Source organism: Bos grunniens, chromosome 16, assembly GCF_055505025.1.
Source record: "Bos grunniens cultivar Pamir isolate PY7600 chromosome 16, Bosgru_T2T1.0, whole genome shotgun sequence".
Classification (NCBI taxonomy): domain Eukaryota; kingdom Metazoa; phylum Chordata; class Mammalia; order Artiodactyla; family Bovidae; genus Bos; species Bos grunniens.
Window position 1 is genome coordinate 49,620,232 of NC_141180.1, and position 16,069 is coordinate 49,636,300.

A 16,069-nucleotide genomic window follows, 5' to 3' on the forward strand; every position below is an offset into this window, starting at 1 on the left:
GTTGATTCAGAACCAAAAAAGTGGAGCTTTGAGGCACATACCATTATATGTTTGCCCAAAGGAGTCTATCAATCTGTTAATGGCTACAGTTAAGAAATGGCTGTTGAAAAGGCATAAACCAACTTTACTAGCCCATTTTTTTTCCATCTATAGGAAAAGTACCAGAAGACACTATCAAACTCCTTGATGGAGTCAAGTTGTACTCTTTCTGCAGTGCCCCCAAACTGAATGCAGGCTTCTGGTTATGTTCCTTAGTGCCTCCAGCCAGAAACAGGAAATACACACAGGGGCTGAGAAACCTGCGCGGGATGCATCACGTGGCTGCCATAGGGCGCACTTTCCTACACAAGCTTCTCGGCTCAGGAAGGGCTCCCCAGCACCCTGACCCATCCGCTGCTCTTACAGCAAACAGACTTCTTAAGCAGCTAGCTTGTGTTCTGGTCCAACTGAATCCTGCTGCTCCTTTTAAAAGTCTAGGAATCTGCTCTTGCAGAACTTCATTCCTAATTCATAACGTTAACGGTAAAATGCTATCTTTTCTTTCTCTCCCATGTCATAACTTTTTATTTATCAGCCTTTGGACTCTCTTTCCCACCTTGGGATTTTTCCTTTTTTTAAATTTATTTTTAATTGGAGGATAATTGCTTTACAATGTTGTGTTGGTTTCTGTTGTAGAACAATGTGAATCAGTCACAAGTATACATATATCCCTTCCCTGTTAAATCTCCCTCCCACCCCTACCTGCCCCCATCACCCTCCTCTAGGTTGTCACAGAGCACTGGGCTGAGCTCCCTATGCTACATCTATTTTACACAGGCTTCATAGGTGGTACAAGTGGTAAAGAATCCACCTGCAGGAGACTCAAGAGACATGGGTTTGATCCCCGGGTGGGGAAGATCCCCCGGAGGAGGAAATGGTACCCCACTCCAGTATTCTTGGCAGCAGAATCCCATGGACAGAGGAGCTTTGCAGGCTACAGACCATGGGGTCACAAAGAGTTGGACACGTGTGAGCACCATCTATTTTACACATGGTAATATAAGAATGGATGCTTTTGAACTGTGGTGTTGGAGAAAACTCTTGAGAGTCCCTTGGACTGCAAGGAGATCCAACCAGTCCATCCTGAAGGAGATCAGCCCTGGGATTTCTTTGGAAGGAATGATGCTAAAGCTGAAACTCCAGTACTTTGGCCATCTCATGCGAAGAGTTGACTCATTGGAAAAGACTCTGATGCTGGGAGGGATTGGGGGCAGGAGGAGAATGGGACGACAGAGGATGAGATGGCTGGATGGCATCACTGACTCGATGGACGTGAGTCTGAGTGAACTCCGGGAGTTGGTGATGGACAGGGAGGCCTGGAGTGAGTGATTCATGGGGTCGCAAAGAGTCAGACATGACTGAGCAACTGAACTGAACTGAAATGAATATACATGAATTTTTTTCTTTCCAAAATTTTTACTAGGTCATCTCTGAGTATACTAGTACAGTGGAGAACGTTCTACTTTGTCCATCATTCACATCAGTCATTCATCATGAATTTTGATTCACTTGGATCAAAAGTCCAAGCTTTTGAATACTTTCTGTCCATCCCACACCTTGTTACTGGAAGGGCTGCCAGCACATCATCTCCCTTGGTCCAAGAAGCAGAGGGCATGAGACCCAAAGGTGCCAAACAAGTCCACCCAAAACACATACTCTTAAATGTGGAGCTACAGGGACTTCCCTGGCAGTCCAGTGATTGTGACTTCCCACTTCCACTGCAGGGGGTGCAGGTTTGATCCCTGGCACCCCACTCCAGTACTCTTGCCTGGAGAATCCCATGGACAGAGGAGCCTGGTGGGCTGCAGTCCATGGGGTCGCTAAGAGTCAGACACGACTGAGCAACTTCCCTTTCACTTTTCACTTTCATGCATTGGAGAAGGAAATGGCACCCCACTCCAGTGCTCTTGCCTGGAGAATCCCAGGGACGGGGGAGCCTGGTGGGCTGCCGTCTCTGGAGTCACACAGAGTCGGACACGACTGAAGTGACTTAGCAGCAGGGGACTAAGATCCCACATGCTACATGGCATGCCCCCCCACCCCAAAAAACATTTAGAGCTACAGGAAATATGTCTTCTTTTGTCACAGAGCTAGGAGAACGTGAACTAGGGGCTACTGGAAGCCATCTTCTCTACTGCACTGTGGGGAGATGGCCTGTGTGGGAAAGAATGAAGGCAATAGAAGAGGGAGCAGAGAGAAACAGATGTGGGGAGAGGAGGAGGGAAGGACTGGGAGTAAGAGAGGCAGAGACCCAACTGATGACCCAGCCTGGATCCCTGACTTCTGTCACAGTAACTCTGTCCCTGGCTGAGCGGTTCTGAGGGCAGCAAACTCCCTTCAATGCTTAGGCAGCCTGAGTTGGGTTTCTGTCACTTGTAACAAAAAGAATCATGATAGATTTATGCAGCGGGAAGGCAAGGTGGTGGAGCTGGAAAGACTACTCAGCCGTCTACAGTGCAGTAACAACCCAGACTTTTACAATCAAGCAGATCTGGGGTCAAGCTGACTCAAACACTCTTCTGGAAAATTATAATCACTATAAAATAAATAAATGTAAGGTCCGAGCCTGAACCCCAGCTCTGCCACTGAGTTGGCAAGTCACGTAGGTCTCATCCTCAGCCTCTGCATGTAGAAGACAGGGCAGGCTAACTTCCTGCTCACTGTGCTGGGAGGATGAGAGGGACGAGCAAGCTGCCTGGTCCACAGGAGGCTCTTAATAAATAAGAGCAATTACTTTTCAGTTGAGGGAAGCTGAAAGGTGGAGGAGGGCTCTTAGCTTCCTCTCACCCAGTCGTCTCAAAAGATGATGCTAAAGGATAGCTGCCGGATGCTTCTGTGATGGCTGAACCCGATTTATCTCACTCTGGGAGGATATTACGGTGATAGTTCCCATTACAAGCAAGAGCAGATTTGTTTCTCTTTAATTCTGAAGGGCAGTGTAATCGTGTGATTGGAGTGCTTTGTGTAGGAAGCGCCACTTCCATCAGCCATACATTCTTTGTAGAGCCAGTGCTGTCTCCACTCCCCTCTCGGCCCCCAGGGCCCCACCATCTGCCCTGTTCAAGGCTACAGACTGCCACCCTCTTGCACTCCAGTTTCCTCGTCCCTGGCTGGGTTGCATCCCTTGAACATATCACACATTTTCTCCCCCAGGCAGTTTGCTGGTGGCTCACACAATAAAGAATCTGCCTGCAATGCAGGAGACCAAGGTTGGATCCCTGGGTTGGGAAGATCCCCTGGAGAGGGGAATGTCTACCCATTCCAGTATTCGTGCCTGGAGAATTCCATAGATGGAGGCGACTGTCCATGGGGTCCAGAGAGTCCGACAGGACTCAGCGACTAACACTTTCACTTTTCATGCTCTCATGAGCTTATGAGCTTTGAACTATCTAGGCGGAAGGATATTGTTCCAACTCAAAATAACCTGGCTCTCTCAAGAACTAGGTCCTATCATTTGGGGGGCTATTTACTCTTCATCTTTCATTTATTTCAAGGACCTCTTAGTGTTCCTTACAAATGGCATCACCATTCTCTGTAAGTGATCAAATGTATGAGGCTTGATAAATCAGCTTTACTTGTGCAATTTAATCCAAGGTCCGTTCATCTATCCTTGGAGAATTTCTGAAAACTCAGTATGGAGTTCACTCAAATACGCAGATAAATAGAATGTGAATGTGTGGATCAAAACACTTTTGTTTAATTATAAAACATGTATTTATATGAAATTAAGGTTGGTTTTCATGGATTTTTTTTGAACCTTCTGAAGCTGTATCTGTCACTTCCCATTTCTCAGGCCTGCCTGATTTTCTGTTGGCTCCCTACAGAGGAAAATGGGAGAGAGAGAGATATATATATATATATATATATTTTTTTTTCCCCCTATTTTCTCTTCCAAGAGTTGAGAAAAAGGAAAAGAGATAGCAGCTATGTGCCTGCAGGGGCAGCCAAGCAAGAGATTGATTCAACAGGAGAAATTCAAAGCATCCCAAAAGATTCCCTAGGATTTGATATCCTGCTGCTCAGGGTACAATTTGTTGTAATAAGAAACAGAAGATTTCTGTCAGCAAAGTCAAAGTACTCAGCAATGGCTTGTGAAAGTTAAAAAAAAAATGTGAAATGGAATGAGAAATGTTTTTCTTCTGGAAACGCTTTCATAAACAGGAGGACTGAACACCACATCTCAGAGGATACACACTTGTGAACGCAGAAGATGAAACGCCTTCCGGTGAGGGTACCTGATCCCAGGGTGGAGCGTGGCTTTCATCTGACGCCACAGGGAGGTTGTTGACTGAGCAACCGGCAAATGCAACAGAGGAGAGGCAGGTTCCGGATCCCCACCCGGCCTGGGGTCTCTAGAGTCAAAGTAAGAGTGGGAACAGATGAGGCTGGCCTGAGGCCGCAGGATTTTCTTGTCTGGAGGAATGTGGCTATGGTTGGTGGGCTGATCTAACAACTCAAGCATGGGATGGGATGGGGGGTAGGATGGGGGGTTGATTAAAGTTCAGCAAAGATTTCCTAGGATCCAGGATAAAGCAGAAGGTGGGGCCTCTGAAAGATGATCAGGGGTGGCCCTCCTGTAGCCAGGAGACAAACATCAGAAGCGGTACGGCCAAGAGGCAGGAGGAAGCGTGGGTTTTACGTGTGTTCTGCTATGAACAGCATGTTGGGGCAATGTGTGGGTCACCTTCTCTTCCCAGCAGGGGCTGTACATATATCAGCAGTGCCCAGTTATTTGGGAATAGCCAGGTTGGATGAAGACTTGGTTTGTGAAGCTGGCCCGTGACCTAGGCCTGTTTAGAGCTAGGAGCTCTGGCAAAATCTGCAGCCCTTGTTCAGAGGCCAGAGAGCCTGGGGTGGCAGCAATGGACAGGGGGACCACCGCATCGAGGAGAATGGGTGGGCTTGTGGTCACCCCTCGTCTCTTTCAGAGACTGCCAGAGCTTCATGCCAACTCCAAGCACAGACTGTCCTTTATTTCTTTCAGAACTAAGACCACAAAGCTGGGCGATTCTCATGTAACTGGAACCACCCAGCACACTGTCGACAAACAGGTCTTTCCCCAAACATACAGGCGACATCTTCAGCAAGAGGGTTAGAGCGAAAGGGAGCTTAGGGTACTTTTAGAGGAGTGGACCCCTGAAGGCGAGATGTTTTTTTTTCTGCTGCCCCAAGAAAAGTACAGTGAGAGAAACTGCTTATCCTGCTCTCCTTTCTTCTACCAACAGGCTCACACTAGCTCCAGGTTATGCACTCCTGGAAAACGGGATGAGCTCACATCAGTAGTTTAGGAAACACACATGCACCTGAACTGCTGCAGCTGTCGGAGGTGCTGTCCTCAGTCTTCCTTCCCCTCTCTGCCTTTGCATTTTCCTACGGTTGTATTTCCAGATTCTATATTAAAAGAGCCCCCTGGGGGCCTCCCTGACGGCTCAGTGGTGAAGAGGTCTCCTGCCAAGGCAGGAGACACAGGATCAATCCCTGAGCCAGGAACATCCCACATGCCGCAGGGCAACCAAGCCGGCACTCCACAAGTACTGAGCCCGCACTCCACAAGTACTGAGCCTATGCTCCACAACTACTGAGCCCGTGCTCAAGAGCCCGGGAGCTACAACTACTGAGCCTGGGTACCTAGAGCCTATGCTCTGCAACAAGAGAAGCCACTGCAATGAGAAGCCCGTACACAACTACAGAGTAGCTCGCACAATAACGAAGACCCAGCCTAGCCAAAAACAAATAAATAAATAATTTTTTTTTTTCAAAAAGAGAGTCTTTTGGTATTAAAGTTCTGCTATTAAATAGGTAAAATTAAGAGCACTTAGATCTCAATGGACCCCTTCCCCCATGGCCAAGCAGGCGGTCACTGCCCCAGTGTCAAGATTAAGAGGCGATGGCTAAGAAAGGAAGCTCACAGAACCAGCAGCAGAGAGAGGCCGTGATTAGAGGTATGGGGTAACTCTGTGCTTTACACAGACATGCACACAGGGCTCAAAATCTTACACAGGGGGTTGGCCACCGAAGATATTTTAATTGAAAATTACAGTGTATAAAAAAAAATGACTAAGTGGCTAAGGGATCACTGTCCACATCAGTGAGCAGAGAATAAAACATTTGTTCATTCATTGGGTGAAATAATTCTGTAAACCTCAGCATGGAAGATAGACGGCAAACACGGTAAGTGGACAGAGCATGGGGTGAAACTCAGATGCTCGTGTCCGCTCCTGGATGGAGACCTGGCTTGGCTTGATATTCTGGGTCCTCCTCTATGAGTGTGGCTGAGGGAAGTCTTCCCACACAAGACCCTGCAGTCTAGGGATGAGGGATACGGAGAGGAGCATCCTCCTGGAGCCATCTCACCAGGTCTGTGTGACACGGAGACGTGAAGGAGCAGCAGAACAGGCCCAGGGAGTGCTGAGTGAGGGACTGCACTCGGGTAACGAGCACCCACATGCCCTGCCAGCTCCCAGACCAGAACGTCATATTGATGGATGACAAAACCCCACAGAAGACCAACTGCACATCTTCAGGAGAAAAGCCAGCTTGAAAACAGTAGTAGAAGGTACTGCTCTGACGAAACCTTACATTTCATTAACTTATCTGCTGAAGCTTCTGAGGGAAAAGTTTAAAAATTACTGGCAAAATGAAAATGGAGGCGGCTGCTATGTAATTACTGGCAATGTCTGATTTACAAACTCTTACTTGTAACTATGTCATGTACACAAACCACTAGCTGCATTTTACTTCTGTTCTTCCCACTATTTTTTTTTTTTCCTGACAACAAAGCACAGAAACTGACCTAAGATGAAATCTTACTCTTTCATGCTTTCTTTCCCCTGAGGAGGATTTCATATCCCCTTACTTCTTTCTCTGATCATGGCACCATCATATACGCACTCATGCTTAAGATCCTTCATCGTGCCTGTTCTTCTGCATCTTTAAAGGTAATTTACAAAATGTCATACCCAGCACTACTTGTGGGCAAGTAAATCAGTCCAAGCAAACCTCACTCTATAAGAACAGACCTTGATCAGGGAAATGAGAAGGTCCTTATATATTTTGAAATGAATTTAAATCAGATATCAAGATCATGCCATCCATTCTTAATCCTTTGGAAGAAAGAGAGACATTTTGGTGGATGGGGGACACAAATTGGTAATAATTATCTATCGAAATGTGAAATAGTTAACATTGGAAATGAACATCACCTTTGCTAGAGCAAATTAGCATTTAAGGAATTTACCATGTGGACTCACCCTATGGATTCAGTCACATCGGAACACAAGGATACAAGTACGTGGCTGTTAATCATAGTATTGTTTGACATGGTAAACATACATGGAAACCAGAGGGATGGATGATGGTACACTCATGAGATGATATACTAGCTGTCTGTTAAAGAGAATGGGTACAGAATGAGGCCCAGATGTCCACATTGGTTATAAAATGAAAAAAGTCAGTTATGGAACATGAGACAGACAGAGACCCTATTTTTTCCCCTTCTCTCTCTTCCACAGAGGAGAATTCCACTGGCTTCTATATTCTTTTTCTCCTTCTCACCTTTCTTTCCCCACCCATCATGCTAGTAGGCATATTTAATAGATCAGGATTGGGACCAAGTCTCTTCCTAAGAAAGATAAGAAGGAGAGAGAAAGTGAGGAAAGGAGGGGAAAGTAAGGAAACAATGGGATAGTGGGGCTTTGAAATATATTCAGATGAGTACCTCACACATTGAAAAGTTCAGAAAGAAACTCACTATGGCTATCATTAGGGAGTAGGACAGAAGTGTGAAATATGAGGGCGGGTTTTTACTTTTCCATTGTTTTGAAAATGTCCTTTCCTAAAAGTATACATTATTCTTACCATAAAAATTAACAGAATCTGAAAATATCTTGAAAGTGCTCCTTGAAGCCTTAAAAAGCCTATTTTCATATCATCTCCTGGTTCCTAAAGAAAATCAAGTTTCATTTCTAGTCAGCATAATTTAAATCTTAGTTTTTAAAACTATGTACAATTTTGTTTTTTGTATTTCTTTCTTTCTTTTTTTTTTTTTTTAATTTATGGCCTATATTGATGATGCTGAGCAGACTTTCACGGGCTGGTCCAAGGGACCTCAGCATGATCTGTAACACCTTCTTCAATAAGAAAATTCTTTCCAAGTTCTAAACTACCAACTGGCAAACTAACTTGCAGGACCCAATTTATCATATGGCTGAGATGTGACCGAATTAAATTTTTAAATAAAATTTGTGAAGTATCTTTAACTTACTTTCATTCTGCTTAATGTCTGCAGTGCTAAGGGACAGATGACCCTGCATATATAATCAGAGATACATGCACAGATACCCTCAGGGGACATACTATACTAAAGTATACCCTCAGGGGACAGTCAATACTAAAGATTACACATTTTGTCCTATGTGAATTAATTCTAAATTGCTTTATGGAACATAAAGAACTTAATATTTTATGTTGCATCATAAAAGGAACTTCTATTGAGTAAAAATAAGTAGAGTGGCAAGAAGGGAGTTGAGGGCAATGCATTGATTTGGACTGGATAAAAATGGAGTAATGGACACCTTCTCTCAGGTTGGCAGTTATGATTTCACCAAGGTCAGCAGTGACAAAATCTCTGAGAGTCTTGACCTCAATATAGTTGTTGAAAACGGTAACATCAACATTGTAAACCTGTTACAGCAGACAGCAATCCAGTCACCTCTCTGTAACACATGCCTAACTGCCCATGTCCTTGGCTGCTGCTGCTGCTAAGTCGCTTCAGTCATGTCCAACTCTGTGCGACCCCATAGATGGCAGGCCACCAGGCTCTCCCATCCCTGGGATTCTCCAGGCAAGAACACTGGAGTGGGTTGCCATTTACAGGTGGACAAAAAGCCCCCCCGGACCATCTGCTGGGCTTGCCTGGTGGCTCAGATGGTAAAGAATCTGCCTGCAATGCAGAAGACCCTGGTCAGAAAGATCCCCTGGAGGAGGAACTGGCAACCCCACTTCAGTATTCTTGCCTGGAGAATTCCACAGAGGAGTCTGGTGAGCTGCAGTCCATGGAGCTGCAAAGAGTTGGGCATGACTGAGGGGCTAACACAATAAAACCAAGAGCATCTGCTGGGAGATGGTGTAGACTGCTGAGTCCCACAGCATCAATTCCCTCACCTATGGGTCAAAACCCACTGCCCACTTTGGGATTCCCACCTCACAGTTTATGATTGTTAAAGGGCTTGAGGGGAAAAAAGACCAAGTCTGCCAGCATCCACCCCTCTCTCCTTTCTCTTAACTCTGTTGGCTCTGGGTTACACATCGCCTTCTCCTCTGCTACAGCTCCAAAAACAAACCGTTCAGTTCCCACTCATTTGAAGTGGATTGCTGCAGGTTTGATTTCTTGAAATACAGAACACTGCAGAGCAACTCCGTAACAAGCTCCAGGAGGAAAAATGGAGGGAAGCTTGGAAACATGTCACCCAGCCTAAGAACAGAGGGTACATTTACAGAGTGAGCATGACCTGCCAAACACCAGAGAAACATAAGCAAATGTATTCCAAACAACATGGAGTATATTCTGGTGGACTTGGCCTCACTTACAAGAAAGGCCTCTTTGTTTGATTCAAATTTAAGTTGGTGAAACTGCCAGTTAATGAAGGGGTAAGAAAGTCCTTCAGAGAAGCCTCAGTGGGTATAGAGAAAAGAGGATTCAAAAGTACGTGCAGAAGGAGCTCCCTCGAAGGCATGCTGCCTTTTTAATGAATCAGGGGACCAATGTATGTTTCTGCACTGGGGGCAGGGGTGGCTTAGCTGCAGAAAGGATGGGGAGGATGGATAGGATGGGTCAGTGTGCATCCAGCCCAGCCAGCAGCATGGGGTGACTGGCTGCCAAGGGGGTCTGGAGGAAGGAGGATTTTCTGTCTCCTGGCTGGCATCCATTCACTCATCAGGCAGCCTGCAGTTCAGCGTCCTGAGACCCAACCCTGAGTTTAGAGAGGTAACGCCAACCGTCCCCAACCTGCCTCTCATTGCAACACAGAGGCTCAGAAAGTGAACGAAGCCTTATCTCTTTGTATTCAATTCCTCTTTTCTGAGAACCCACAAGATTCATCATACTAAAAAGACATTTCACGCTCATGGGAAAGTCTACAGTCTCAGCCCTCAAGGCAATCTCCTATAAGTTTGATTAAAGCTGACTCACAGTCTGGATTCCAAAGCTGTTTAACCACAAGGCAGTGGAAGAAACCACCTAGAGAAGCTCTGAAAAACGCCCTCAGGGTCACCTGGGTGCTGTGGCTGGCCTGTGGACTTCTGCCATGCACCTGGCTGGTGGGTCTGCACCATCTTTAGGTTCTTCTCTGTCTGTACCATGCTCCTGGGTTCCTGACCAAGCATGTCATTTCCAGCTTCCTTCCTTTGCCTGAACCAATATCCTAGTCCCTGGACTTGCTTCTGTTCTTATCATGTGGATCCTGGTAACTTTCCCACTCCACTGTCTTCCGAGGCTCTTCCTCAAGTGCAGACAGGTGGCACCCTGGGCTCTACTTCCCTCTCCTCCTTCCCCCGAGGACCGCTCCCCTGCCTGTTGTCCATGTTGCACAAGTCTAGACTGGATCCTCCCTCTGCTCAGTCCCTTAGGGCTGACATCATATGGTCTTCAGAGTTGAGAAACTCAACATCTGCCTGAAACAGCGCCTCTGCTACCCTCAGGAAACTACCCCCCACCTCCAACCCCTGCAGGTCTCAGATGCTTTCAAGGCACCTTCGCCACACTCGGTGACCTTGTTGCATGCTGGAGATGGCTATTTCAACCTCAGATGGTGGTATGTATGTCTCTGTGTCCTTTCTTCTAGACTGATCTATCTCATCTTCCAAACTTAGGTTCTTCAGTTCAGTTCAGTTCAGTTGCTCAGTCTTGTCTGACTCTGCAATCCCATGGACTACAGAATGCCAGGCTTCCCTGTCCATCACCAACTCCCGGAGTTTACTCAAACTCATGACATCGGTGATGTCATCCAACCATCTCATCCTCTGTCGTCCCCTTCTCCTCCTGCCTTCAATCTTTCCCAGTATAAGGGTCTTTTCCAATGAGTCCGTTCTTCCCATCAGGTGGTCAAAGTATTGGAGCTTCAGCTTCAGCATCAGTCCTTCCAATGAGTATTCAGGACTGATTTTCTTTAGGATTGACTGGTTGGATCTCCTTGTAGTCCAAGTGACTTTCAAGAGTCTTCTCCAACACCACAGTTCAAAAGCATCAATTCTTCTGTGCTCAGCTTTCTTTATAGTCCAACTCTCACATCCATATATGACTACTGGAGAAACCATAGCTTTGACTAGACAGACCTTTGTTGGTAAAGTAATGTCTCTGCCTTCTAATATACTGTCTAGGTTGGTCATAGGTTTTCTTCCAATGGAGCAAGCTTCTTTTAACTTCATGGCTGCAGTCACCATCTGCAGTAAATTTGGAGCCCCCCCAAAATAAAGTCTCTCACCATTTTCATTGTTTCCCCATCTATTTGCCATGAGGTGATGGGACCAGATGCCATGTTCTTAGTTTTCTGAATGTTGAGTTTTAAGCCTACTTTTTCACTCTCTTCTTTCCCTTTCATCAAGAGGCTCTTTAGTTCTTCACTTTCTGCCATTAGGGTGGTGTCATCTGCATATCTGAGGTTATTGATATTTCTCCCAGCAATCTTGATTCCAGCTTGTGCTTCATCCAGTCCAGCATTTCTCATGATGTACTCTGCATGTAAGTTAAATAACTGGGGTGACCATATACAGCCTTGACATACTCCTTTCCTGATTTGGAACCAGTCTGTTGTTCCATGTCCAGTTCTAACTGTTGCTTCCTGACCTGCATACAGATTTCTCATGAGGCAGGTCAGGTGGTCTGGTATTCCCATCTCTTTCAGAATTTTCCACAGTTTGTTGTGATCCACACAGTCAAAGGCTTTGGTGTAGTCAATAAAGCAAAATTAGATGTTTCTGGAACTCTTGCTTTTTCAATGATCCAGCAGATGTTGGCAATTTGATCTCTGGTTCCTCTGCCTTTTCTAAATCCAGCTTGAATATCTGGAAGTTTACAGTTCATGTCCTGTTGAAGCCTGGCTTGGATAATTTTGAGCATGCCTTTGCTAGCATGTGAGATGAATACACTTGTGTGGTAGTTTAAATATTCTTTGGCATTGCCTTTCTTTGGGATTGGAATGAAAACTGACCTTTTCCAGTCCTATGGTCACGGCTGAGTTTTCCAGATTTGCTGGCATACTGAGTGCAGCACTTTCACAGCATCATCTTTTAGGATTTGAAATAGCTCAACTGGAATTCCATCACCTCCACAGCTTTAGGTTCTTAGCCCATTGCAAACCAGGGTCCCACACCCACCAGTGCCAAACTCCCAGCACCAGACTTTAACACTGCTATTCCTCCCAAAGTTCCTCTGATCTGGGGCAAAACACACACTGGCCTGGAGGAGCTGAGACTAGTCAAGAAACAATGACCAACAGTTCCTTCCTCTGCCTCAGTGATGTGTTTGAGAGGGCTGTCTCCCTGCTCTCCAGCTTGGGTCATAAGGCAGTTAGGTCAAATGATTCAAGTGAAGGCACCCCAAGAACCATGAAGCCCTGAGAAGTGAAAGAAACCAGCGTTGCTGTCAGCCAGACGGAGGACCCCACACCGTGCCCATCAGCAGAGCTAATGCCACAGCCCCACCGCACAAGCTACGTCTGTCCTGCACTCCTCTCTGCTCCCCTTGCCCCGGGCTCTGCACTTGCCTTTGCCACCTCGAGCAGCACACTTTATTAGAATCACTGGCTCCATATAGACAGCATCTCACTAGTCCCTGCACAGACACAACGCCTGACATATGGAAGGAACTCTATAGATGATGAATGAACGCATCAGTGAACAAAGGTTTGGCTTTACACATCAAGCGAGAAGCAGATGCAGCAGTCTTATAAAGCAGCTCTGATAAGCATGAGGTCACATCTTCGAGTCTTTGCCCCTTACTCTAGCCTGTCCCCTCGACTCACCTGTAAGGCTCCATGGTCCGGATGCCGTAGAACAGCGCCTCCTCCAGCAGCCCGAGGTTGAGGCAGGCGTCCATGGCGCAGTCGAGCACCTTCAGCTGGTAGATGTTGATATCAGGAAGCCGCTCAGCGTTACTGCTTATGATTGACTGGCACATGGCCAGAACCTGTTCCCACTCTGTTATTAACCTCAGTTAAGGATTCATTGTGTTCATCAAGAGAAAACAAAAGTGAAATGAGAGTCTCTACAAGGCTGAAGAGCTCCCAGGCACAGGAGGGAAGGAAGTGCCCATTATTTTGCACAAATGAGCTGCCTGAAAACACACTTGAGAAACAAAAACACGTAAGTGGTGTCTCAGAGAAGGAAATTCTGTTTACATCAACAAACCATCTTCCCACCAAGCCTGTGCTTTGGGGGATTAGACTTTCAGAGAGCCATTCTTTCTTCCTAGTCCTACTAGATGAATTCTCCTGAAACCTAGTCCTCAAATGAATGCAGCTACTTATTAAACTGAGCTAAAGAGTAAGTTCACTTTATAATTATTTACTCTGTTAGCTGCTGTTTCAAAACTCATCTGAAATTAAAGAAGCTTTAGAGAGATTCCTTTTAAAAAAGGAAGAGCTCATTTTTGCTTCTGCGTCATTTTAACCTTGGGCATATATGAAACCAAAAACACAACCCATGGGCACACACAAGGGGAAGCAACTGAAAGAAATCCATTCCACTGGATCTCAAATTTTTTGAGTATAAAAAAAGTGATCTAAGTCTATACTTAAACAGTGTGTGTGTGCTCAGCCAAATCTACTTCTTCCAGCATTCAGACTCTCAGGGCACTGCTTTCTGACACATAAGTAAACAGTTTAAATAAACCAATCAAGTCAACCACGTGTGTGGGAGCTCATATCTTTCTTTTTTAACTTTTTATTTTATTTTGTACTGGGGAGGGGCTTCCCTGGTGGCTCAGATGGTAAAGAATCTGCCTGCAATGCAGGAGACCTGGGTTTGATTCCTGGGTCAGAAAGATACCCTGGAGAAGGGAATGGCAGCCCTCTCCAGTAGTCTTGCCTGGAGAATTCCATGGACAGAGGAGCCTGGAGGGCTATAGTCCATGGGGTGGCAAAGAGTCAGACTCAAGAACTATCGCTAACATTACAGCCAATTAAGGTTGTGGTAGTTTCAGGTGAACAGTAAAGGGCCCCAGCATTACATATACATGTATCCATTCTCCCCTAAACTCCCAAGAGCTCATATGTTTATTAATCCTCACAAGAAATATATAATCCTCAGAGGGCGGAATGCCTGGCACTAAGGCCTGACTTCCTGGGTAGAACTTCAAGCGTCAAAATACACGGCTAACGAGCCTTTCTGTACATGATGCTCTATCATTTGAGGCCGAGTCCTGCCTCTGAGGAGTTAACTGTGGTCTTGGAAGAGGTACACTTACTGAAGAAAAGTGACTCGGCGGCTTTCTGTTTTACTCATCTGATGTGTGTGCTTGAAGTTTACTGCATGTGTTCCCTAGAGTCTGGGGGAGGCGGTGTCTTAGGCAATGCACTGGTTTTGTAACAAACGCCAGGCTAACCTCTGTGGCTTTTCATCCTGGGATTAGACATGTGATGGATTATCAGGAGGAACGACTGTCTCTTACACAATGCCCAGACATTTCTGCGGCAAGACTCTGACCCTATTTTAACACCAAGTTGTGTGACTTCCATTTTTACTTGCCTGTTCATTTATATACGCTCCAACTCATTTTAAAGAGGTTTGAGGTGACAAGCCTTGGGAGTAAAAGCCAGATGCAACCGCTGATAGGAATACATCTGCTTTACGCCCCAGCAAGCTGGCAGGAACCACATGACGACTTCCCTTCGCAACACTGGCAAGTCTCCTGGCAAACAAGGCAAACCCTTCCTGTAAAAACACCTCAGTGAGCAAAAAAATGGAATAATTTTAACTAAGCGGCTTTTCTCCCAAGCTTATGCTGACATGTATAATGTTTGCTCAAAAATTTAGTCCCTGGCATTTGCTGGGTGTTTACCACAAGTCACTCTGTTCCAGTGAGGAGAGCAGGGCAGACAGCCCACCTGAAGAGAAAAGAGTACTGATGCCAGGACAGGTACCTTTCTGCAGAGTTTACCACGACCCTGAGAGAATTGAGGGGGAAAGAGAAAGGGGAACACAGTGAATCCACCTGGGAGTTAACTTCTTAAGACTCAAAGACTGACAACCCTGGGCCCTTACAATCGTCCACTGCTTACAATCCTCCCATGGTCCCCGAGCCTATATGTAACACCTAGTCTGGTGCACGACACTGAAGCCAGGCCCGGCCATGCTCCTGTCTCTCACACTGAACAACTAAGGCACAGGCTTCTCCCTCAGGGTCTCCCCTTCTCCACCGCCTGTCTGGTGAGCTCCTCCTAACCCTCCCAGGCAGTCGCCTCCTCTGTGAAACCTTCTTTAACCTCCCAAAGTTGACTGCTGTGCTTTCAATGTCCCTCAAATATTAATCTATGTATTTACTACCTAGCTAATCATGAGGGCTGGGAGTACAGGCTTGTGTCTTCTTAATCCTGCCTGGACCATAAGATGGGTTAGAACCAGTAAGGCACCCGGCACAGTGTTCGTCGTCAGTAAAGCTCATCCCACTGAGACTGAACTGATCATCCTTCGGCCTTAATTTCTCTGCAGGGCACTACACAGAACAAGTCTTTTCTGCAGTGTAACAACAGCTCTCCGAGCCTGAGAACAGCCCTCTTGCTCTCAGATTCGACTGCTTTCCAATTGTCTCCCATCCTGTCCGCAGAGTTTCAAATACCACTTGATCCTCGTTCCATTCCTCAAAACTCATTTTCTTCTCTATCCCTTTGAATGTGGCCTACCCCAAACTGAAGAGAAAATTTTAGACATGATCGGACTAATACTATCACCTTTCTCATTTTCGATTCTCTCGTTCTTCTAATGGAGTCCAAGATCACAGGAGTATTTTGTTTTTTTTTTTCTGGGGGGGGCGGAG

At 46.0% G+C, this 16,069-nt stretch overlaps 1 protein-coding gene across 27 annotated transcripts in view; it reads right to left on the minus strand.

Moving 5' to 3' along the window:
* The window catches only part of SMYD3 (SET and MYND domain containing 3), a 745,976-nt gene that overhangs the window by 92,015 nt on the left and 637,892 nt on the right, over positions 1 to 16,069 (minus strand). For 22 of the 27 annotated variants that reach the window (XM_086344965.1, XM_086344955.1, XM_086344954.1 and 19 more), the window contains one exon: positions 13,059 to 13,233. In XM_086344965.1, coding sequence (XP_086201091.1) covers positions 13,059 to 13,233 — 175 coding nt within the window. Of the gene's footprint in view, positions 1 to 3,729; positions 3,858 to 3,902; positions 4,392 to 5,789; positions 6,399 to 13,058; positions 13,234 to 16,069 lie in introns of those variants that run through there. The other 5 variants (XM_086344961.1, XM_086344967.1, XM_086344980.1 and 2 more) reach the window with 5 other exon arrangements.